The 24,925-nt window shown below is 40.4% G+C and overlaps 1 protein-coding gene across 1 annotated transcript in view; it reads right to left on the bottom strand.

Annotated features, from left to right (window-relative positions):
• The window catches only part of LOC146002215 (uncharacterized), a 148,388-nt gene that overhangs the window by 33,365 nt on the left and 90,098 nt on the right, over positions 1-24,925 (bottom strand). The window contains exon 4 of the mRNA XM_083139935.1: positions 19,388-19,570. Within this exon, the coding sequence (XP_082996061.1) occupies positions 19,388-19,570 (183 nt within the window). The remainder of the gene's footprint in view (positions 1-19,387; positions 19,571-24,925) is intronic.

Consider the following 24,925-nt stretch of genomic DNA (forward strand, 5'->3'; position numbering starts at 1 on the left):
AACACTACAGCTCACAGGTCGGGAAAATCTGACATGAAAGCAGATAATACGTTTATGCCTTATTTATATGTAATTTTCACGGGGCGTTCAATATTGTCAACAGTATTATATTTGAGCGCGTCGCTTGTCACCTAAACACTACAGCTCACAGGTCGGCAAAATCTGACATGAAAGCAGATAATACGCTTATGCCTTATTTATATGTAATTTTCACGGGGCGCTCAATATTGTCAACGGTATTATATTTGAGCGCGTCGCTTGTCACCTAAACACTACAGCTCACAGGTCGGGAAAATCTGACATGAAAGCAGATAATACGCTTATGCCTTATTTATATGTAATTTTCACGGGGCGTTCAATATTGTCAACGGTATTATATTTGAGCGCGTCGCTTGTCACCTAAACACTACAGCTCACAGGTCGGGAAAATCTGACATGAAAGCAGATAATACGTTTATGCCTTATTTATATATAATTTTCACGGGGCGTTCAATATTGTCAACGGTATTATATTTGAGCGCGTCGCTTGTCGCCTAAACACTACAGCTCACAGGTCGGGAAAATCTGACATGAAAGCAGATAATACGTTTATGCCTTATTTATATGTAATTTTCACGGGGCGTTCAATATTGTCAACGGTATTATATTTGAGCGCGTCGCTTGTCACCTAAACACTACAGCTCACAGGTCGGGAAAATCTGACATGAAAGCAGATAATACGTTTATGCCTTATTTATATATAATTTTCACGGGGCGTTCAATATTGTTAAGAGCGTTAGTTTTTGTAGAGCTCTCTTTTTCCATTTTTCCTCTATACAGTAAAGTTGTAGAAGACACAGTTAGCTAACCTAGCATACAACATACCTTCCTAATTAATATGGATATTGTCACACATTCCTCTTATTTTATACTGTTGTAAATGGAAAAGATTATGTACGGTAAATGTTTTGTACATTATAGGGAAAAAATGCAAAATATCCCCCAATTTTAATTCGATCCACCTCTGAATCGAATTTTTACATATTTCACGCCACCACATATTGTCCTATTTGCTTCTTTTACTTGCCTTGCTTAATTAACTCTCGCTAATTAGCATTTTTTTGGAAGAAGTCAACTAGAACAACATATGGCGGTATGAGAAATATGCAAATCAAAGAACATTTTAGCAATATATGGGCCCTAGCAATTAGCTTCGTCGACTAAGAGTACTCCTTCAAACATCTTCAGCTAGATCGTATTACTACGCGAGGACGTTTAAAATTTTTGGGTGTTGAAAAAGTTTGACGCTACTTTTTATTTCTATTGTTTGCTAATAGATGGCGCTAATAGTACCCCCTCCCCTGCCCTCTCCCCTCTTCTCCTCTGCTGTATGACAAATAGCACAAACATAAAAATCAAGATTTTGGAGAGCAAAACATAAAATTTGCATGCATCTGATATCGAACCGGGAACTTTTATCTTTCGGGGAGTCAACATTATTTTTTTACTCAGTCGTCATATAACATGAACACACGCAAACATTCACATGTACTTTTATTATTTTGTGTTCGGTAAGTACAAGTATATTCTTACATAAATTATTGTTTAATTTAATAAATTGTAAACTCGAAACCTGCTATACTAACACTCCTTCTATGTTTCATTATACTATTGAAAGCGAATGTTGCGTGCATGCGGAAATAACACAGAAAAAATAGCGGATGGAAGCAATTTAAAATCAGTAGAGCAAGGTCAGTATTACGAGAGGCGTAAAAACACGTGCTTCCATTCAACTTCGAAAAATAAGAATAAATGTATGCATACAGAACACATATGTTTTCTTTTCACAGTTGTAAAAACATATAAATTGTACATGAAGTAAGTTACGGGAAGGCTCTCTCTTTTATGTCTGTGTATATGTTGTACAATTAGGTACAAGTATTGTACAATTAGGTACAAATTGTTGTACAATTATTTTCCCCAGTTGTCCAGTTGGAGTTGGGGGGCATAACACTGGTACTATTTGTAATTACAGTGCTTACTCATGTATTTTGTTTAATATTTTATTTCAAATTTACTGTCAGAAACTAGTGTTGTTAGTTTCTACATGTAGGTTTATTTACTCTGTTGGTTGTCACTGTCAAGTTTTTAGTATTCGTACAGCATAAAAAGCTATAACCCCCCTCTCAAAATATATACATTGTATACGCCAAGATGCCCAATAGCCTGGCAACACATCATGAAAAAACATGCCAAGAAGACCCAGTGGGTTTATAAGTCAGTGCTGCCAATTCCTATTTGTAGGTTAGCTTAGCCAGTGAAAGATCATATAGTAGAATTTTTGTAGAGTGGGTGTTTGCGAGTTCCACGATAGGTTAAGTTATATCACTTAGGATCGTAAAAAAAATTAAAAAATCGTAAAAAAAAAAGGATAGGTTAAGTTGTATCACGTAAGATCGTGATATACCTACCAAGTATAAATGGAAAAAATGAGTGCGGTGAAAATTTGTACTAAAACATCGCTAAACGCTATAACATCGACAAAAAATTGTCAAAATATGTCAAAAACTTATATTCGATTGATAAAAAAAAAATACCTACAAAATATGATCCTCAAATAATAACGTTCAAACAGTGCATAAATAAAAAAAATGATAGGTTAAGTTATATCACTTAGGATCGTAAAAAAAATTAAATAATCGTAAAAAAAGGATAGGTTAAGTTGTATCACGTAAGATCATAATATACCTACCAAGTACGAGTGGAAAAAAAATGAGTATGGTGAAAATTTGTACTAAAACATCGCTAAACGCTAAAACATCGACAAAAAATTGTCAAAATATGTCAAAAAGTGATATTCGATTGATAAAAAAAAGGCATACCTACTAAGTACTGCGTTGAAACGACTAATATACACTACTTACGTGGAACGTGGTGAAGCGTCTACCGGATCCGGAAAGTCAAACGAAGAAAAAGAACGGTGAGTTGCTTCCCGACAGCATCCGCTGTCTGATCGTAGGTCCTTCGGGGTGTGGGAAAACGACACTGCTCGTGGACAATTTTCTCCTCGCACCGAATTGGTTAGATTGGAAGAACAGGCACCTGTACGTGTTCTCGAAAAGTTTGGAGCAATCCAAATACCAGCAACTGATGAAACTGTACGATGGTCTGGACATTGCAACGTTCGCCTCGGAAATAAAACCACTCGACGATTGTCGTGAAAATTCAGTCGTTGTGTTCGACGACGCCATCCTGGAAAATCAAAATGAAATTCGCAACTTTTTCACGCAAGGTCGTCACAAAGGAATGGATTGTTTTTACCTAGCTCAAACGTTTTCCAAAATTCCAAAACAGTTAGTGCGCGACAACGCTAATTTCATATGTTTGTTTCGCCAAGATCACACCAACCTCAAGCATGCGTACGATGACTACGTAGGCGGAGACATGAACTACAATCAATTTTCGGAACGCTGCTGCTCTACTTGCTGGAACGGTGACGATTTCGGATTCGCAACGATCGACATGACGAGGAAACCCAACGACGGAAAATACAGAAACAAAATCAACGATTTTCTAAACGTTGCAACGTTGTGAGAAACGACGTGTATAAATAAACATTATGACGAAACGAAAAATTGAGGACGAAAATCTCAAGTTGCGAAAATACCTCGCGAAACGCTTCAAAGGTTGGAAATCCGAGAATCGCGGATTCTACGAAGAGAAGAAACGTCAGGATCAACCCGTGATCGATGCCATCAGCAGTCTAGGTAAAGAAATTAAAAGTGTCACGGAACAAAATAAAAATTTGATCAACGAACTCGTACCGCTCGCAGCTAAAAGTTACGCCGTACCCACACCTATTTCGAGCATTCCTTCGACGCCGTTCGAACTGAAGGATGCACCGGCACGACGTCGAGCCATAGGCAGCACGTCTTCGGATAAAATCGAGTTGGGACCTTTGGCACGAGACTACCTGAGCACGGGGAAATTCGACAAGGATGAAGTGTTCGGATTGTATCCCAGCATGGAAACCAGCGAAGGCGGCGGTGTGGTGTGGAAGATTGGGAAATCGAAGGTGACCTTCGAAGGCAACGACATTAAAGTCAATTTAGGCGACAAGGATAGTTGGAACAGGTATCCGGGTACGGTGGGACTGTGGGAACTCGTCGCCAAAAAGCAGCCGAAAGATTACACCGACGAAGATTACCAAAGTTACAAGGAAATTCTGATCATGACGGATGCCTTGTACCAGAACAACGACGCCTCGCAGAATAGGGTGAAATCGAGCAGCGGCGAGAAGTACAGGAATCTCATCAAACCGATTTGGAACCAGGTCAAAACAGGCAGCGGCGTCAAACGCTACAACACGTTACCCAAAGAATTCGTTTGGGTGGACGACGTTAGGAAACTCGTGGACCGATTGTTGGTGATAGCCGGCGAAGAGAATGCAGGCAACCGTAATTTCTACAACGAGAAGGTTGGCATCGTGGACATGATCAGCACGAAACTTTCCAACTTCATCGTGAACGACGACAAGGGCATAGGTTACCTGATCAAAATCATCAACACGCTGCCTCCGAAATTTTGGAACGTGGCCGAAGGAAAGGGACTCGTGAACGACATCATCAACAAGTTACCTTTCGAGATGCATCTACCTGGCTACCAGTACTGCGGACCGGGTACCAAACTCGAGAAAAGATTGGAGAGAGGAGACAAGGGTGTGAATCCGTTGGATGCCGCATGCAAAGATCATGACATCGCCTACAACACCACGCAGACGGATCTGGACGCACGTCACGAAGCAGACAGAAAGTTGGAGCACGCAGCTTTCGAAAGGTTCGTGAGCAGAGACGCATCGCTGGGTGAACGGGTCGCCGCACTGGGTACCACCATCGCCATGAACACGAAACAAAAATTGGGGTGGGGTATATAAATAACATACCGTAAAAAACTACACAAGAAAAAATATCAGAATATATATATAAATAACATACCGTGAAAATAACACATAGAGCATCAACATGAAGCCCAAGGGTGTCGTGTACCAGATACCATACTCCAATCTTAAAAATCTAGGTGCTCTCGATGGGTTACTCACCAAGAAACAACGCGAGAAGAAACGTTCTTGCTTGTCGAAAGGACACGGAATGAAATTACTTCTCAGCACACCTCAATTGAGACGCTTGCAGCGTTCGCGGAAACAGCAAAAGGTCGGAGGTTTCATATTCAGCATCCCGGCCATCCTGGCAGCATTGGGGGCCGTTGGAAGTTTAGCCGGCGGAAGTGCCGCCATCGCGAAAACCGTCATCGACTCGAAGAAGAACAAGGCCGAGTTGGAAGAACAGAAACGTCACAACCTGGCCATGGAGAAGAAAAGAGGGAAGGGCGTGATGAGAAAGTTTAAAAAAAAGAAACAAAGGCACTCACCAACCGAGATATTGAATCTCTGATCGAACCGTTACAAATCAAACACTTCAGAGGAGTTTTCATGTCCGACTCGTTACCTTCAAGCGTTAAAAGAAGAGAATGCGGAGTAGTCAATTTGGACGGTCAAGAAAATCCAGGGACGCATTGGATATGTTACCACAAAAATGATGATAAAGCATTCGTTTTCGATTCTTTCGGAGGTGTTCCACCTACAAATTTAATTTATTATCTGAAGACGAACAAAACCTCTATATACTACAACGACGAACGCATTCAAAATTTCGAAGACGTGAACTGCGGCCATCTCTGCCTCTCCGTGCTCGCGTTTCTCTCTAAAATAAATAACCCTACGATCGAGGATTTCCAGAAAGCATTGTGGAACCTCAAACAGCATCACTAGGATGGGCGTGTTCCATCTCACGAGCGAATCTTCAATCTTGAAACTCACGCTGCACGACGACATCGTCTATCCTAAATCCGTGGCTCTGCGTGCATTCTACAGCATGTACCTCATACCTAACGTCACGCAGCACAACAACAAAATTAGCGTCGGAAGCGAACACATCGTCGTCACGCCAGGCCAATACAATCTTTCCACTTTGCAAGCTCAATTACCCAAAGGCACGTACCTTTCTCAAAATTCGGTCACGCACAGAGTGGAAATCCTATCCGCGACGGAGACCGTGGACCTGGGCACCATGGGAGAACTTTTAGGTTTCGAGAATAACACAAAACTCGAAGCTGGCATCAAGCACACAGCAACCAACATTCCTAAATTCTTGGCCATAGAGACTCTGAACGTACACTGCAACGTGGCGGAAGGTATGATCACGAAATCCTCGGACGGATTATTAGGAAGTCACAAGCAGACGGGAATCATAGCCACTTTCAAACCAAGTTCCGAGTTCATGGAACCGATCATCTACACGCCCTCTTCGCCGATCTATTTTCCAGTATGTCGCAACCGCATAGACGACACAGAGTTGGTGGTGACGAACGAGAAAGGAGACGTGGTGGATTTCGCAGGTGCCACTACGACGGCCATCGTGGAGATCAACGTATAATAAATAACCATACATGTAAAATGGAGCAAATCGAAAGTTACGAATTGCAATCTTTCCCTCCCAACCGTCGCACGTTCGCCAATCTCAACGAGGCCAACAGGGAGATCGAATACGACGTGGACGTAGGCGACGGGTTCATTCATCCTCACAGAGCGGACCTCTACCTTCAATTCGACGTGGTGAAGAAAGAAAACGGAGACGCGTTTCCCGCAGCAGCAAACTTGATACTCGTGGACAACTTCGTGCCTCACCTGTTCTCGCAGGTGGAGGTGAGGAAACACAACACCGTCATCGACAGAATAGATTATCCAGGCATCACGTCGACGGCGGTGGGAACGTTGAAATTATCCAAAACGGACGCAGCGTACTACCAGGCCGGGGGATTCGAAGCCGGGACCAAAATATCGACGAGAAGTCACACGGTGCTCTTTCCCATGCGTCTGCTGCCTGGTTTCTTCTCGGACTACAAGGAGATCATGTGGAAGGGAGGACTGAGGATCACGTTTCGAAGAGCGGCCAACGACAACGACGCACTCATGCGATACGCTACTTTAGGTCCGGACGGCACCACGCCGATAGCCAACACTTTACCCGAAGCAGCCAAGTGCGTCATCCGGAGCATGGAATTGAGAATGCCGGTGGTGGAATACGAAACAAACTACGCCCTCAAGTACAAAGCGGAGATCTTGAAAAGTCCGCAGGTGCCGATTCACTTTCACGGTTACCAGTGCGTGCAGAAGGTGGCGTCGGGAAGTCACATGGAATTCGACGTGACGACGCAGTTCAACAACATACAGTTCGACATGCCAGATTTCGTCGTAGTGCTCTTTCAGACCGGGAGGGACAAGAATCAGGAAAAAGATTCCAGCAAGTTCGACGACTGCAAGATCAAGAACGTTTATCTGAAGAACGGTAGGAACGAAGTGTTCCCGCGCGAGAATTACAACCTCGACGTGACCAAAAACGATTACCTCAAACTTTACGAAGCGTTCTCGGCTTACAAACGCGTGACCGAGGGAAGCGTGGACATGTACTACACGCCCAGCGAGTTCAAAGCACGGAGACCCATGACCGTCATCAACACATCTAAGAGAAAGAAGGTTGTGGTCAACGATCGAACCAACATCAAGGTCGTCTGCGAGTTCCACGATGCCTTGCCCGAGGATACCCTATGCAGTGTCATCCTGATTGCAGAGAAGTCCTTCGCCTACGACGTGAAGAACGAGAGGGTCACAGAGCAGTTTTAACAAGTTTTTTAACATCTTTTCTTGCACAATAAGAAATTTTCTGCACTAGCACAATCAGTTACAATGGCACAATACGAATTTCACTAGTTCAGATCAGTTACAAATGTCAATTTCATTAGTTATCAGTTACAATATCTTTTTTGCACTATAGCACGAGACAATCAGAAAATTTGCACAAAAAAATTTGTTGTTGTTTTTACACGTGAAAATTAACAATAAAATTTCTTTTTTATCGTTTCAGATGCTGCCGAAACATCAAAAACACATACACACACACTAGAAAAATAAGCATGCAACTTTATTTGTAACACACACACATATTCACCATCTTCATCAAGAAAATATTATAATAAACATAATTATTTTTATCTATATCTCACAATAAAACTCTATATCCAAAAATATCACAACATCAAATAACACTAGAGTCGTTAGTACACGTTGCATGCATTACGGAGGTCCTCTGTAGAGTTTCATGGAAGTTTGGGGAAAAAAAAAAACACGTGAAACCCTACAGAGGTACGGTTATCTAGAGCCGTAGCCGTTAGAACCTTTTTGGGTTGGGCACCACGCACCCTGGCGGGGTTAGGGGCCAGGTATCCTAAAAAACAACAATTATTATTTTGTTTGTTTGTTTGCGTCACAATACATACGCGCGCACGCGTGTGTGGCACATCGTTTCCCCGAGAGAAGTTTACAAAAGTCACGACATATAAACATTGGCCTCTCTCTTTTTTTTTTTTGGGACTTGGAAAAAATTTACAATAAGAGGACATCGCTCATTACTGTTGCCAGCCATAAATCTCTCTCTCTTCATCTTACAGCAAAATTGGCATCTCTATTTTTTTAGTTGTAAGTAAATTGCCAACACACTCTAGTTAATAATGCTACATATTATACGCACACACGCACACGCATACTATATTACCATCCACCCATCTCCCTCTCTTTTACGGTAGTATATATATTTGTTGCCTAACCTAACCTAACCTAACCTAACCTAACCTATCTTCTTGTTTAGTATATGTAGGTTGGCAAAAATTGCTTTATGCACTGTAACGCAAGCCTCAAGCAAAGTTGCCAGCTTCTTGCTTTAGGTTAGGTTAGACAAAAAAAACTGTAGGTGGGCTGTCGGTTGTTTAACTCTCCCCTCTCTCTCTCTTTCTCCTCTCTCTTTTTTTTGTAAAAAAGCCATGGCAAAAGTACCAGTAGGTTGGCAACCTTGCTTTATGCACTGTAAGGCAAGCCTCAAGCAAGATTGCCAGCTCCTTGCTTTAGGTTAGGTTAGGTTAGGTTAGGTTAGGTTAGGTTAGAGTAGGTTAGGTTAGGTTAGGTTAGGTTAGGTTAGGTTAGAGTAGGTTAGGTTAGGTTAGGTTAGGTTAGGTTAGAGTAGGTTAGGTTAGGTTAGGTTAGGTTAGGTTAGGTTAGGTTAGAGTAGGTTAGGTTAGAGTAGGTTAGGTTAGGTTAGGTTAGGTTAGGTTAGAGTAGGTTAGGTTAGAGTGGGTGTTGGCAGCTGTCGGTTGTTTAACTCTTCTCTCTCTCTCTCCTCTCTTTTTTTTTGTAAAAAGCCATGGCAAAAATACCAGTAGGTTGGCAAATTGCTTTATGCACTGTAAACCAAGCCTCAAGCAAAATTGCCAGCTTCTTGCTTTAGGTTAGGTTAGACAAAAAAAAACCTTGGTGATTTTTTTCGAGTAAAATATTGGCAACACTGCAAAAAAATAGAGCTTATGCCTTACAAGAGCAAACTATTAAGAAGCCTCAAGCAAAATTGCCAGCTCCTTGCTTGAGGCTACGTTAGACCCAAAAAAACCTTGGTGATTTTTTCGAGTAAAATATTAGCAACACTGCGAGAAAATAGAGTTTATGCCTTACAAGAGAAATCCATTAAGGCGAGCCTCAAGCAAAATTGCCAGCTCCTTGCTTGAGGCTACGTTAGACCCAAAAAAAAACCTTGGTGATTTTTTCGAGTAAGCAGCTGGCAACACTGCCATCAAATGAGGCTCATGCCTTACGAGACAAATCCATTAAGGCGAGCCTCACTGAGCCTCAATAGAGGGCGCTCAACCGGGTTGGTGCATCTACTATTATTATTACTATTAGTAGTGGTAGTATCAAAGAAGTTATTATGCTCGTAAATTACGCAAAAAGAGGGTAGAAGTTTGTGCTAAAGCATTTGTGTTCGAACAAACGATGAATTATTTTTTAAACACGTTCAATTTCACATTAATAATGAAAAACAAGCACATAAACTATTTTTGAAAGACAGAAAATGCTTCATAAATGCATTCCAAATATATATATATTTTTTACATTAACGTAACTTCATGCACGATATATGTTTCACATATATGCAACATGGAGTGACGTGGACACTAAATTGTGTACGTATTGAAAGTTTCTTTAATACATACAGGGTGGGCACAAAGTCGCTTTCCCCAAAACAAGTAAGGAAAGAAAAGAAAGAAATAAGCGAGGTATCAGCGTTTTTTTGTTTGTTTTTTGTACTAGGACTGGCACTACTGTGTCCCTAAGACTGGTAACCATGTTTTCGTACGTGTTTCGTTTACTGTTTGTTAAGGAGAGTTGTTTACTGAGCGAAGTCGTTATCTTGCATTGCAGGTCTTGAGATGAATCGCAAATTAACAAAGGAACAACGTGTTTTCGTGTTACAAGCTTGGTGGAAACACAACAAAAACACAAATGTGGTGACAGCAGAATTCAAGAGAAGATTTGCAGGTGTGGAACCACCATCACGTCAAGCCATGAGAAACCTGAACCAACGATTCGAGGCTACAGGTTCTGTGCATGATCTACAGCGAAGCGGACGACCCCGAAGTATACGAAATGAAGAAAACACTGCACATGTTGCTCAGAGTTATGTATCCAGCCCGAAGAAGTCTACCAGAAGGCGCGCAGGGGACCTGGGAATGTCACGTACCTCTGTAAGGAACATGTTAATGGATTTGAAAATGAAACCTTACCGGCCAAAGCTTCTGCACGGGTTACACGAATGTGATCCGGACCGACGTGTTGAGTTCTGTGAGTGGTGTCTCATTCGGAACGAAGCTGACAAGAGACTTCTGGAAACGAATTTTGTGGACAGATGAGGACTCATTCAAGATGAACGGTCGCGTAAAGAGACACAATTGGAGTGATACCAATCCACACGAAATTATGACGGAAGAGTTAAACGTATCTGGTGTCACTGTTTGGGGTGGTATTTGGAATGGTGGTGTCATAGGACCATTCTTTTTTTAAGGAACTGTTACCGGTGACACATACCTTCAGATGTTGCAGGACGTTGTGATTACAGAACTTGTCAATAACTCTCGTTACGAAAACATTCCGTTCACGTGGTAACACGATGGAGCACCGCCTCATTTTAGTGTTGTTGTGAGGGAGTTCTTGGATCAACATTTCGATGAATGGATTGTTCGTCGTGGTACGACAGATTGGTCACCACGTTCATGTGACCTCACACCATGCGACTTCTGCATGTGGGGTATTGTCAAAGACGAAGTGTTTTCCGAGAAACCGCAGGATTTGGTTCACTTGCAACAGCTAATCAAACAATCATTCAATGTCATGATATTTGCAAATCAGTGCTGAAGAGATGTACCTTGTGCAATAAAGATTATCAAGTCACCTAGGTTCTAGGTTCTTTTATTTGATTTCTTCATTTATTGGGGAAAGCGACTCTGTGCCCACCCTGTATTATATACAGCATATATTATTTAAATACATTACACAATCAATCCATCCATCTCACAATAAACCAACAGCACAAATTACATAAATTGTCTCTGAAATGTGCACGCTCACTTTCCTCCAAACAATTGTTCATGTCTTAATACAAAATCAATTAAGACAAGTCTTATTTTTTTGTCTGGTGATTTGCAATGCATTACAGAGATAAGATATATTGGGAACGAAGCGGCCAAGAAAATTTTTGGATCCTTTTTTTTTTCAAGCTGAAATCAATATTAATTTAATATGGCGCAAATAATTTCACGGAACGACATGGCATTATACCATTTACAACTTTTGTGCCTCCCTGATGGTGTACTGGTAAAATCGTCGCCTTGTGATCAAGGGGTCCCGGGTTCCATACCCGGGAGGCACATAGTGGTTCGGAACCCATTTTAAGCTATAGGCCCAGTCTCAATTAGCCTTTCTGTGCATAAAGTACCTAGGTAGACTTAAAAAAAACACAAATCAATCAATTATAACTTTACATTTTTTATCATTTAGATCGTTCGGCGCCCAGGGCCGTCTCCTGCTGTCCCCTAGCTATGGTTCTGAACTTGATAAGACTAATAAAAGCAGAGATTGCGAGCGAAGAGAGCAAGAAAATTTTATGAAAAGTATTTTTATTTGCATAAAATTTGAAGTTAAGGCGGTAATTGCCCCCTGCAGATACACTTGGCTGTCAATGTTTGCCCCCCTATAACTCATTTCCGACCAAGGTAGGGGGGGGGGCATTGCGCCCCCTGTGGTTGCACCAATGATTCTAACGCATTGTGATAACTACTTCTTCACGAACGTCAAAAGTTAGTTTTTTTAAATATATTTTTCACGAATTTTTCGCATTTACATTACTTTCATTGTAGACAGTCCACTTACTTAATATTTACGCTGCAATCTTTCCGTTAGCCCTTTTTCTTTGAGTCTAAGAGACACAAAATTCCCTGCATGTGGTTAAAATGTTTGATAGTAAGCAACACTGCTGCTTTTCGTACACTTACTTCGGCTGTACTGCCAGACACGATCGCCTACGAAGCTGGACCAACTTAGAGAACTGTTATCTTCAATTTCCTCTTCATGCTATCCTGGGGGACGGCGAAGTTGGGTCTTTAGAAAACAGTCCCAGTAGAGTTTTATATTTTTTATGTAACACGAGTATGTTGAAGCGTACGTGATTGTGCCTCAAACGTGTGCCACTTTTTGTGAACAGAAGTGTTCAATGACATATTATATTAGTAATCTAGGCAAGGGACGCTTACATATGAAAAAAAAGTTCTGGAGTTTTTCTTTTTTGACTCTCCACAGGATGGGCAAGTTGTGTAACAACTGTTGTCAAGAGGCTGACAGTTTACTTGCGATGTATCTTCAGTATACCATGGAACATTCTTGTCGAAAAAATTCAAGATGGTGGAATGCAAAGCACTTACTAACATGTGTTTTCTCACTAGAACCTGACATCTTACCTTCTCTTTTCTCATTTCTTTATAAAAGTGACATGTCAGATTTTTCAGTTTCTTTCCAAATTCACCATTTCTATATTTAATATGCTTTATATACTTTTTAGTGATTCATGCTGCTTTTTCCTGTTTTGTAGTCAAGGAGTTGTGGATCCTACAAATGTTTGCCTTTTCAATGTAACTACATCCAGTTTTTCATCTGGCACTCATTGTTAATTCGCTGCACACAGGGTTTATTGATTGATACTTGTAATATCTTGCCGAAGAACCGCTAAAGAGCCTTGATGCAGCACTTCATGTAAGAAAGTTAATGTTACAAATTCGTTACACAGATTTGATAAGAAAGTAGTACATAACAAAAGTTTGCAATCAAGGGCGGCCGCAGAGGGAGATCAGGAGAGCACTCCCCACCCTAGAAATATGGGGAAAACCAGTTTGGGGAGAGATGGGAGATGCCAGAGGCGAAGATATAGTACATGCAATGCAAGCACTGCTTGCATAATTCGAATATCATTTAATATACTTAATGTTCTAACCGTATTTAGTTTCCATCGCACTCGATTTCGCGAAAAAATGCGGCCGCAAACTCCCCCCAGCAGCTCTGTAGCAAGCACCAGCCTCAATGCTTGCAGCCGTTCTGCGGGAAAATAAGGCCTCCGAAGGAGTCACATGGCGAAGCGTGAAATTCTGGTGGAACCCGTCCACAAAGCTTCTACAAAAAGTTGTGCTTTCCGAGCTGACATTGGGAGTTGGGGCAGTGGAATTTCTGCACCCCCGTGAAGAATTTTCTCAGGGAGGGAGGGAAGATTGGACGGACCATGGTCCTGCACCCTGCTTCCTGGTCGGTCCAGCTCAAATTACGCCAGAAGTGTTGAACGCTACCAGTGTTTGCAACTGCCAAATTATTTACGCAGTAATTCAAGTGAGCTCTTTCACAAATTTTACAATCAAAAAATTGACTGCTTTTGAATAAAACTTGGGGTGAAAATAAAGCTATCTGAGAAAGAACTATCTACTGATATTTGTACATGGCATAGAAGTAAATCGTATAAATTCTGCATATTATGAGCACAAGAATATGTTTTAATGATTGATTGATTGATTTGTTGTTTTAAGTCCACTTTATGCACAGTAAGGGTAATCGGGACTGGACCTACAGTTTAAAATGGGATCTGAAACACTTGTGCCTCCACCGGGTATCGAACCCGGAACCCCTTGATTACAAGGCGACGACACTACCACTGCGCCATCGGGGAGGCCCGAATATGTTTTAAGTTCTATTATTATGACGCAAGTGGTGTTCCCAGGGTCTTTTTACGGTCCACATTTTGTCATCTTTTCCTTCCTTTGACGTTTTTTCTTAGATATACTGGGCCAAAAGGGGGTTATGTCTACCATCCACCCCCCCCCCTTTCACCCCGGGCACGCCATTGAATGACACTTTATTACTTAAATATTAATGTACATACTCGTTCTGCTGAAATGATTCTGATTCCTCCGCGTAATTTTTATCTCCAAACTGATATATCTTTCCTTTGTGACGGATAAAATTAAGGAAATAGGTTGGTATCACTTTCTGTTGTTTCAGAGATTTTCAAAGTGATCTTGTGTAGATGCTTGCATTTGCAGTTGTGGAAAGCGCGTGGGATAGTGTGAGTGTTTGTTGCTTCGTGTTTTGTGCTGTGAATTTATCGGAATGAACGCGTATTTAGGAACGGTTGATGTGAAGTGCGGGTGTATTATTGAGCAATTGAAAATGGCTTCGTTTAGCTCGAGAGAGATAAGTGTTAAAATGAAAATCGTGGAAGGGGGTCGACCAACACCGCATTTACCGGACTTAAAACAAGTTAGCCCAAGGGGCTTTGTGCGACATTTCCAAAGCAATTTGTACCACAAGTTTATTTGGCTAGCAGGTTGTGAAGCACGCAGTAGGTTGTACTGTTGGCCATGCGTATTGTTCGCCGTGCACAAGACGAACTCCGTGTGGTCAAGTGAGGGATACTGTGATCTGAATAACGTGCACAATGCATTACAGAGACATGAAAAAGCAGAATCTCACATAAGGGCATTTTTAACTCTGAAGGAATTCGGAAAATCTCGTGTGGATTTTGCTCTGGATCACCACAGACTAGTAACAATCGAGCGCCATAACAAAGTTGTTCGTCAAAATCGCGATATTTTAAAGCGTCTTGCAAGTGTAACAACCTTTCTTGGTAGTCAAGAATTATCATTCCGGGGACACAATGAAAGTGAGGCATCATTGAACCGTGGAAATTATGTAGAACTTGTAAATATGTTGGCAGAATTTGATACTTTGCTGGCAAGTCATTTGGAGAATTCTACAACATTTACTGGCTTGTCAAGTGAGATTCAGAATGACCTTATTAAAAGCACGAGTGGTGTCATAACGGACGCAATTAAGGCCGAGGTAAGTGAAACCAAGTTCGTAGCTATTATGATCGATGAATCCTCGGACGTATCACGGAAATCGCAACTTTCGACGATGTTTCGTTACGTGACGAAGTCAGGAAAAATTGTTGAGCGTTTCTGGGGGTTTGAGGATGTCAGCAGGAACCGAACTGCAGCTGTAATTGCTGCCCACGTTGTTGAAACAATTCGAAAACTAGGCTGGGAATCAAAATTGGTGTGTCAAACATACGACGGGACAGCCGTAATGGCAGGGGATCTCTCGGGGACACAAGCACGAGTCAGACAGATTTTCCCTAGTGCAATATTTGTTCACTGTTTTGCACATTGCTTAAATTTAGTACTTTCTCAAACAGTGAGCAACATTAGTGAATGCAAAGTGTTTTTCTCGACGCTAAGTGGCCTTGCTTCTTTCTTTTCGCATTCGACAAAAAGAAATGCTGCTCTCGACGATATAGTTAAAGCAAGGTTACCTGAAGTGGTTCAGACCAGGTGGAACTACAGTGAACGGCTTGTACAAAAAACGTCCGAAAATAGAGTGAAGATAATTGAAATGTTTGAGGACATTATTGGAAATGCACAAGACTGGGACAGTGAAACAATTTCTTCTGCGGGTGGTTTCTTGGCATTCCTCGATAGTTTCGAAACAAACTTTTTTCTTCTCTTGTTTGGGGAAATATTTTCCTTGACGGGATATTTATTTAATGTGCTGCAAACAAAAACTATGGATATTGGATTTTGCCTCAAAGAAATTGAAAGTGTCAAAAGTGACATTACCAAGAAACGAGAACAATTTGACATAATTTATACAAGGACAATAGATATTGCAGGAGTACCACAGCCGAGAAGGAAGAGGAACAATGTAGGCGACACAAAATCTCAGTACCAACGTATATATTGTGAAGTTATAGACAACATCATAAGCCAACTGTCTTCACGTTTTGAAAACCTTGAGGCCCTACGATTTGTTGAATTGCTCGATAGCGGGAAATTTCGCATGTATGCTGCTACATTTCCAGAAACTGCCTTCTCATCGCTTATGCAACTGTACATCCAGCATTTTGACAAAACCTTGTTGCACACCGAGCTCAGTATTGTCTATTCTCGGGATTGTTTCCTCAATAAGAGTGTAAAGGACATCTTGAAGTGCATTGTAAACAACGAATTACAACAAGTGATGCCCGAACTCCACAAACTGTGTCTGCTAGTACTGACTATACCAGCCACAACAGCGTCAGTTGAAAGATCGTTTTCAACGCTGAAACGTATCAAGACATTCGCCAGGAACAGCATGGGTCAGGAAAGGTTGTCAGCCCTTGCTCATTTGTCCATTGAGAAGGAACTATTAAAGGAACTCAAAATGGATGAAACTAAATTTTACGATTGTGTGCTTAAACATTTTCTAGAGAAGAAAAGAAGAATGGAGTATGAATATCGTCACTAAGGGTGGCATCCAATGGACCAAGAGTTTGAAATTTATTGTGGTGAGTACATCGTCTATGTATGTGTTTCTTTGCTTTGAAATGAATTTTTTATTGTTTGTGTTTAACTTTTTATTTAGTGTTTAAGTTACTCCAATGCGGTTTTTAGGGTGCCCAAAAATACTAAATTACATCATGCAGCGTAAAATAAACAAATGATTCCCATTTTTTTTTTATCTAAATCGGTTTGGTCACCGTTTGACCATATTAAATAATAATGAACAAATAAAGGTACTAATAAGTAAGTAAGAAATTCCGTCTCCCTTTAGTCGTATGCGGAAAGTTCGCATATGCAAAACGTTTAATATCATATGAATAACGTTACCTGGATTTTTTTAAAAAAGTAAATGTGACGTTTGCGGATCATATGGTTTATTTTTAGTACAGTCACTTTATTACGATATTTTGACAAATCCAGTGACTGGGTAAATGAGGCTATAAACCTTGAATCTTTCCCCTCGGCATGTCGTTGTACTACATGTTTTGTTGTACTGAAACATTGCTTGCCTCCTTCGTAAGACTACGCTTCGCTACTGGGAGATGCTTGCATGGATCAACATGGAGAAAATGCAATGGGTGGGAAGGATACCTATGCAAATACTGTAGAGGGTGATTTAAGATAATTTTCTTAACTGGGGGACATCACCCAACATTCCCCAACTTTGACCACTGCTGCTGAACGTTGTTCACCCTTTGACATTTATGACCCAGCCTCTCATTTTCCTATTCTTTGGATCCTGCAAGAATTACTCCAAGATCCTTATTATTTTCTACATGATTTAAGTTTATATTATCTATGTTGTATGTGTAACGAGAGTACTGTTTCTTGCGTGAGAAGGTCAGTGCAACCACAGGCATAACTCGCCAGGGCGGGGGGAGGGGGGGGGGGATGGAATGAAAATCTTTGGATTCTGACCCAGGAAGTTAAGCTCCAAGTTCGATTCTTCCCCTTCCAAGTTAGGCCCATGATTGCAACTGATTTAGATAAGTTGCTTGAGAGTTGATTATCATCTAAACACTACTTAATAATGTACACATCTATTTGTAGTTTATAATGTCATATACATGATTGATGTCTGCATACAGCTTAAAATCATCAGGATACGAGAAAAGGTATTTTGAGTACTTAACATTGTCTTCTACATCATTTAAGTATAAAATAAACAGAAGAGGGCCCAATGGAGATCCTTATGGTACACCATTATATTGATAAAACCAGGTTTAGAGACAGTGTTTTGAAACAATCGCTGGATGTACATCACATAAATCTTTTGTTATAAAGATGTAAAATAAGATATTTCAGTCTACAACAGACAATGAAGACTCGTCACAGATGAGAGACCCAACAGCCAAAACTCACATTTTCAAATGTCAGGTCCAGTGCTCGAAGTATGGGGGAGATGCTATCTGTCCATGAAGAAAATTTTCATTAAACATACCCCCAGCTAAGATAATTTGTATAAGCATCTTTCCACCGACTGCACTCTCAGTGTTGATACATACAAGCATCCCTCCCATTTCTCCCAAACTAAGCTAAGCTCCCCTCCCCCCACTTCGGAATTTCCACTTCGATAATTTGTCAGGATACTCTTACAGGCGGGAAAGTTGGAAAACTTGAAAGGGGAAATGAGAAGAAATAAAGTAGATATTGTGGGAGTATAGAAGTGAGGTAGGATTGAACAATGGAAAACGCAAAAGAGTTGCGTACAATAGGACCACGTGTGAAAAATAAGATGACATCAGTGCGTTACGTGGATGACAAGATTGTAGTACTGAGATTGTAACGAAAGAAAAATGTGCCAGTGTTCGTACAAAGATTGGAGAAATAATGGAAAAATAAAAGATAAGAGCATCCATGATTGTCATGGGTGATTAAAGAAAAACATGGATAAGAGAGAGCTATGGAGTCGCTTGCAATAATTTTCAATGCGTATCGATGTCTTTGTGGGTATTTATAGAAATGTTGAAAGAAGGACAAACTTTTATCCATTAACAGGATGATTTAAGGGGTTAATTATGACATTCATAAAATGGAGGTGTTTTCGTAATTACGAGGTGTACTGGCAACATTGGTCACGTCAGAGGGTAATCCACATCTGGCTATGTTAATCAATCAGCTCCTAAATTAAATAAAACAACAGATGCTAGGGAAGAAATTCCCTTTACGTAACTATGATTATTACGATTGCTACGACCGTATTATTATCTACAAAATAAGTTTAAAATTATCTATGCTAGTCCAGAAATATGTGGTGGTTGCGCAACTTCGCCACCTAAGGAGCGAACTAAATCAATCAACCACCTAAGGAGCAGCTGCATATTCCTAGTTTGGTTCCAAAGGCAAAATTCATCAAACCTACATTCCTTCTATTTCATTTTTAGTGTTGAAATTGTGCTGTATTCCACAAACTGATACATATTGGTAGGATATGCGTATTTAATTTAGACATTTTTTTTTTTTTTTTTGGAGTCAAGCCAAAACGTCTCGTGAATAAATATATCAGCCTTTGTTACTAGTTCTCGTTCTACATCAGGGGGTACACTGGATTACATCCTACCTCCAACACCGGAGAAGCCTCAGAAGCAGACGTTCTTCGCTGAAGTGAAGTAAACGGTACACCAAAAATGTTTGCTGCTTTTCTTAAGGAATACTTTCCCTCCTTCACAGACTGAACAGCCTCTTCCATAGCAACTGCTGACCAAGAACCATGTGTGGTTTTTTTAATATATGTGCGTGGCATCTAAAAAAAAGTCACAGAAATGCTTCAAAGTCTGTCTGTATTGACTATATGTACAGGGTGAGTTAAAAGTCCCTGGCCATCGCTTATAAACTGAAAGGGAGTGTAGATTGGTCATGGTAGTAATATGTTAGGCCTAGGGTGAAACTTTTTGGTGCATGTCATGAAATCGTCGCCATCTTGGATTCAACTCCATTTCCTTAAATGGGAAGGGGGAGGCATGTGAAGTATAGTTTTGGGCTAGAATTTCACCAGGAATTCAGTGGTGAAGTCAGATTTATGGAAACTTTAATGATAAGGAAGTTATGGGCATATGAAAGTGATAATTACGTATCATTTGCAGGTGTTGAACCATGCCATTGACTAACGCCGAACGAATCCAGATCATCAAGCTGGAGGGGAGGGGGGGGGGCAGAAGTGCCCGTGCTGTAGCTCGTGATTTCAACGAACGGAACCCAGGGTCGCACGTTACAGTGTCCCAATTGCTGACCAGGTTCGAAGAGAGCGGTACAGTCCAGGACAGGCCACGATCTAGTAGGCCCCGAACTGCCACTGACGAAGGAACAGCTACGGCAGTGCTAGCGTTTGCCAAGTCTCCGCAGCGCAGCACACGTCGAATTTCTGTGCAATGTGGTGTCAGTCAGAGTTCCATTTGCAGGGTGTTAAAGATGTTTAAGTGGCACCCGTACAAGCTGCAGCTGCAGCACCATCTCTCTGAGGACGACCCGGATCGCAGAATACAGTTTTGTGAATGGCCTGAGGAGCAAATTCGGCAGGACCCACACTTTGCACTGAATATTCTGCATTCTGATGAAGCAAATTTTTATGTGAATGGGGAAGTGAATAAACAGAACATGAGGTATTGGTCCTCCGAGAACCCGTTGGGCGACATTTTCGTCACTATCTGGACCTCCAGTTCCCTGGTCGATGGATTGGTCGACGTGGGCCAGTCGAATGGCCTCCGCGATCACCAGATTTGCATAACTCGATTTTTACCAGTGGGGTGATGTCAAGTCCATCGTGTATGCCGAAAAGGTTCGGGATATGATAACTTGGAGCAACGGATACTGGATGCCTGTGCACAAATCACGCCTGAGATATTGCTTCGTGTCCACAGAACATGGTAGAACCGTCTCAACATGTGCATATCACAAGAAGGACAGCATATTGAACACATTGAGTAACTTTCATTGTGTAACTTTCATATGCCCATAATTTCCTTATCATTAAAGTTTCCATAAATCTGACTTCACCACTGAATTCCTGGTAAAATTCTAGCCCAAAACTATACCCCACATGCCCCTCTTCCCATTTAAAGAAATGAAGTTGGATCCAAGATGGCGGACGTTGTCATGACATGCACCAAAATGTTTCACCCTAGGCCTGACATATTACTGCCATGACTTGCTGCAATCTACACTCCCTTTCATTTTATAAGGGCTGGTCAGGGACTTTTGACTCAACCTGTATATTTGGTTGTACTTGTTTGTACAAGAAAATATAACTTCACCAAGATAAACAATTGTTTTGAAAAAATGACTCGATATCCCCCGGTATATATTTTAATGTAGTGACTTTCTCGCTGAGATTTCCTGTAATTTGGGATAATTCCGATCTGTTTTAGTAGGATAAGTTGGGTTAATTCTTCTTGCCACTACAGAATTAATTTCTTCATATTTTTCGTAGTACATTAGTATATTACTTGTCCACCAAGAACTGTAGTGTATGTGTTGATTTTGACCAAAGCAGAAAACTCTACAGTTCTCGTGGATATTTAGGACAAAAAATATTAAGAAATTAATTCTGTAGTGAACAAAATGAATGATCCAAAATATCCCAGTAAGAGAGGCCCGAATTACCCCAAATTACAACAAATGCAGTCATTACACACTGATTCAATACAAAAGAGACAGATAACTACAATAGTCCGATTTACTTATGTGCACATAAGTATATAAAGATAAAAATTAATTGTACTTCAAATATTACTATAAAAAGTGCATTAATAAGCTTAAGTTTGAACATAGCATAAAACGTACACTGGCTGTTTTTTCACAAGCTGTTAGAGAAGTCACCAACAAGGCAGACCAACCTCAACTGATGGCCTTCCTGAGCTTGTTCCATTTCTCTCGGCAGGTGGCAACATAATGTTGAAACTGGAACGAATACTTTCCATTTCAGCTGCCAGTTATAAGCACATAAGTTCAAAACCTGAATTCCACTGTGACCAGGCACGTAGCCAGAGGGAGGGCTCAGGGGGCTGAAGCCCCTCCCAACAGGGATGCCCATCCCCCCCAAGTCCAATGGCGCAATCCCCAGAAAAAGCCAATGACCCACCCTCCAAAAGCCAACTAAGCACCCCCCTCCCCCCGAATTCATGTCATAATCCCCATAAAGTATTTAATTAGGACATTTTTTTAAAAGTTTTAATGAACACTTCAATTGACACTCCCCATCCTGAGTTATTCCCTTTCTTTATCTAACATGCCACTATTACGTGCAAAGTGGAGACTCAATGATCTGTTTTGCTTCTAGTATGAGCAAGGTTTACCATTAATCAGGGGATATATGAATTGCCACATCAAACTACATGGTATGGATATAAAGATAACTCATAACATATTTAACGTTATAAAATGCATTATCATTTTTAAACTGCTTAAATTTATATGAAATAACAATGTGCGAGTTCTGTTAAGAGAAAATATGCTGCATATTTGGAAATACAATAGGTAATTAAAATTATATGAATTTAAGTAAAGACACGTATTGACTTCCTACTATTTATTTCTTATGCTCATTCATTAAAAGATGTAATGAACAAAATGTCCAATTTCTTTCCTAGTAAGAACGAAAAACTTAATATTCTGTAGAAAGAAACCAATTAATCGTATTTATTGAACCACAGCTTACACAGTTCATTTTTATGACGACATAAGCTTTCAGAGTATCACGTGAATGGTAAGCCATATTACTCTTTTTGCTTTGTTTTTTGATTGCTCATTGAAAAATAATATCAGAAGTTGAAGATTTGTGCTGTTTTAAAATTAATGTTTATTTACAAGACAGCGAATTTTTCTATTATTTCATAATTTGAAATTTGTGCATGAATGTCACTCACTACACAAAAGAAGCAAACTTGACAATAATGAATCCCCCAAACTGGAACGCAACCTACTTTTAATAACCTTTAGTCGAAGGTCGAACATTACCCGCCGGCCCCCGTGGCGGAGTTGTTAGCGCATCGTGCTACGTCAGGGGCCCCGGGTTCGAATCCCGGCCTAGGCATGAATGTTTGAGTGTCCATTCTTCAATCGCATCATATCATCTCTCATCTCAATCTTCGCAAATTAGCCAAAAGTGGCATAAAAGCGAAGTAAAATAAACCAAATCAATCAATCAATGGAACATCACCGCAATACCCTGGATGCATTACCTCCCCAAAATCGTTCATCATAATCCCCCCAAATAGATTGGACAAATAAATAATACGTAATTGATGTTTATTTGAATACAACACCATGTTAAATTTCCATATATTTTTAATAGTTCAGTTTTCGAAATAACGGAAAGCTAGCACATTGATTCGTTAAGTGTAATAAGTTAAATTATATAAAATGCATTAAAACAGTGTTTGTGAATGGAGAATAAGATTTATGAGATTTATAAAACCCACAATTTGAGTATTTAACAGAAATTGTTACACAACTTCAAGATAGAAAATTCAACCTGGACAAACCAAATAACATGCTGCAGCCGTGTGACCGATTTCGTAATTGTTTCACAAGACATTACAGAACCTTAGCTAGAAATTCCTAAGCTAATGGCGAGAATTTAATACGGTTAATCCTTCAAAGAACTCGCCCCCTCTGCTTGGGGTAAATATCATTATTTTAGTAATTCATAGCAATAATTACGTGGATTCTATCTTCAGTGCAAATGTCACTTATTAAAGTAAAATTGTCCTGCGACAAGATGTTAGAAATGCAAAGGGATTTGATATTATTTATTTTTATTTTTCTGTTTTATTGGGTAACGTGCAAGGTGTTACTGTATGAAGTACACTTAGTACAATTATTACAGCATACAAGGAATCAATACTATAATAATACTGCTAATAGAAGTACATCATCCAGTAGCGAAGCGTAGTCTTACGAAGGAGGCAAGCAATGTTTCAGTACAACAAAACATGTAGTACAACGACATGCCGAGGGGAAAGATTCAAGGTTTATAGCCTCATTTACCCAGTCGCTGGATTTGTCAAAATATCGTAATAAAGTGACTGTACTAAAAATAAACCATATGATCCGCAAACGTCACATTTACTTTTTTAAAAAAATCCAGGTAACGTTATTCATATGATATTAAACGTTTTGCATATGCGAACTTTCCGCATACGACTAAAGGGAGACGGAATTTCTTACTTATTAGTACCTTTATTTGTTCATTATTATTTAATATGGTCAAACGGTGACCAAACCGATTTAGATAAAAAAAAATGGGAATCATTTGTTTATTTTACGCTGCATGATGTAATTTAGTATTTTTGGGCACCCTAAAACCGCATTGGAGTAACTTAAACACTAAATAAAAAGTTAAACACAAACAATAAAAAAATCATTTCAAAGCAAAGAAACACATGCATAGACGATGTACTCACCACAATAAATTTCAAACTCTTGGTGTTGGTCGACCCCCTTCCACGATTTTCATTTTAACACTTATCTCTCTCGAGCTAAACGAAGCAATTTTCAATTGCTCAATAATACACCCGCACTTCACATCAACCGTTCCTAAATACGCGTTCATTCCGATAAATTCACAGCACAAAACACGAAGCAACAAACACTCACACTATCCCACGCGCTTTCCACAACTGCAAATACAAGCATCCACACAAGATCAAATTGAAAATCTCTGAAACGACAGAAAGTGATACCAACCTATTTCCTTAATTTTATCCGTCACAAAGGAAAGATATATCAGTTTGGAGATAAAAATTACGCGGAGGAATCAGAATCATTTCAGCAGAACGAGTATGTACATTAATATTTAAGTAATAAAGTGTCATTCAATGGCGTGCCCGGGGTGAAAGGGGGGGGGGTGGATGGTAGACATAACCCCCTTTTGGCCCAGTATATCTAAGAAAAAACGTCAAAGGAAGGAAAAGATGACAAAATGTGGACCGTAAAAAGACCCTGGGAACACCACTTGCGTCATAATAATAGAACTTAAAACATATTCGGGCCTCCCCGATGGCGCAGTGGTAGTGTCGTCGCCTTGTAATCAAGGGGTTCTGGGTTCGATACCCGGTGGAGGCACAAGTGTTTCAGATCCCATTTTAAACTGTAGGTCCAG

The sequence above is a fragment of the Lepisma saccharinum genome, chromosome 1 (genome assembly GCF_977018435.1).
Source record: "Lepisma saccharinum chromosome 1, izLepSacc3.1, whole genome shotgun sequence".
NCBI classification, from domain to species: Eukaryota; Metazoa; Arthropoda; class Insecta; order Zygentoma; family Lepismatidae; genus Lepisma; species Lepisma saccharinum.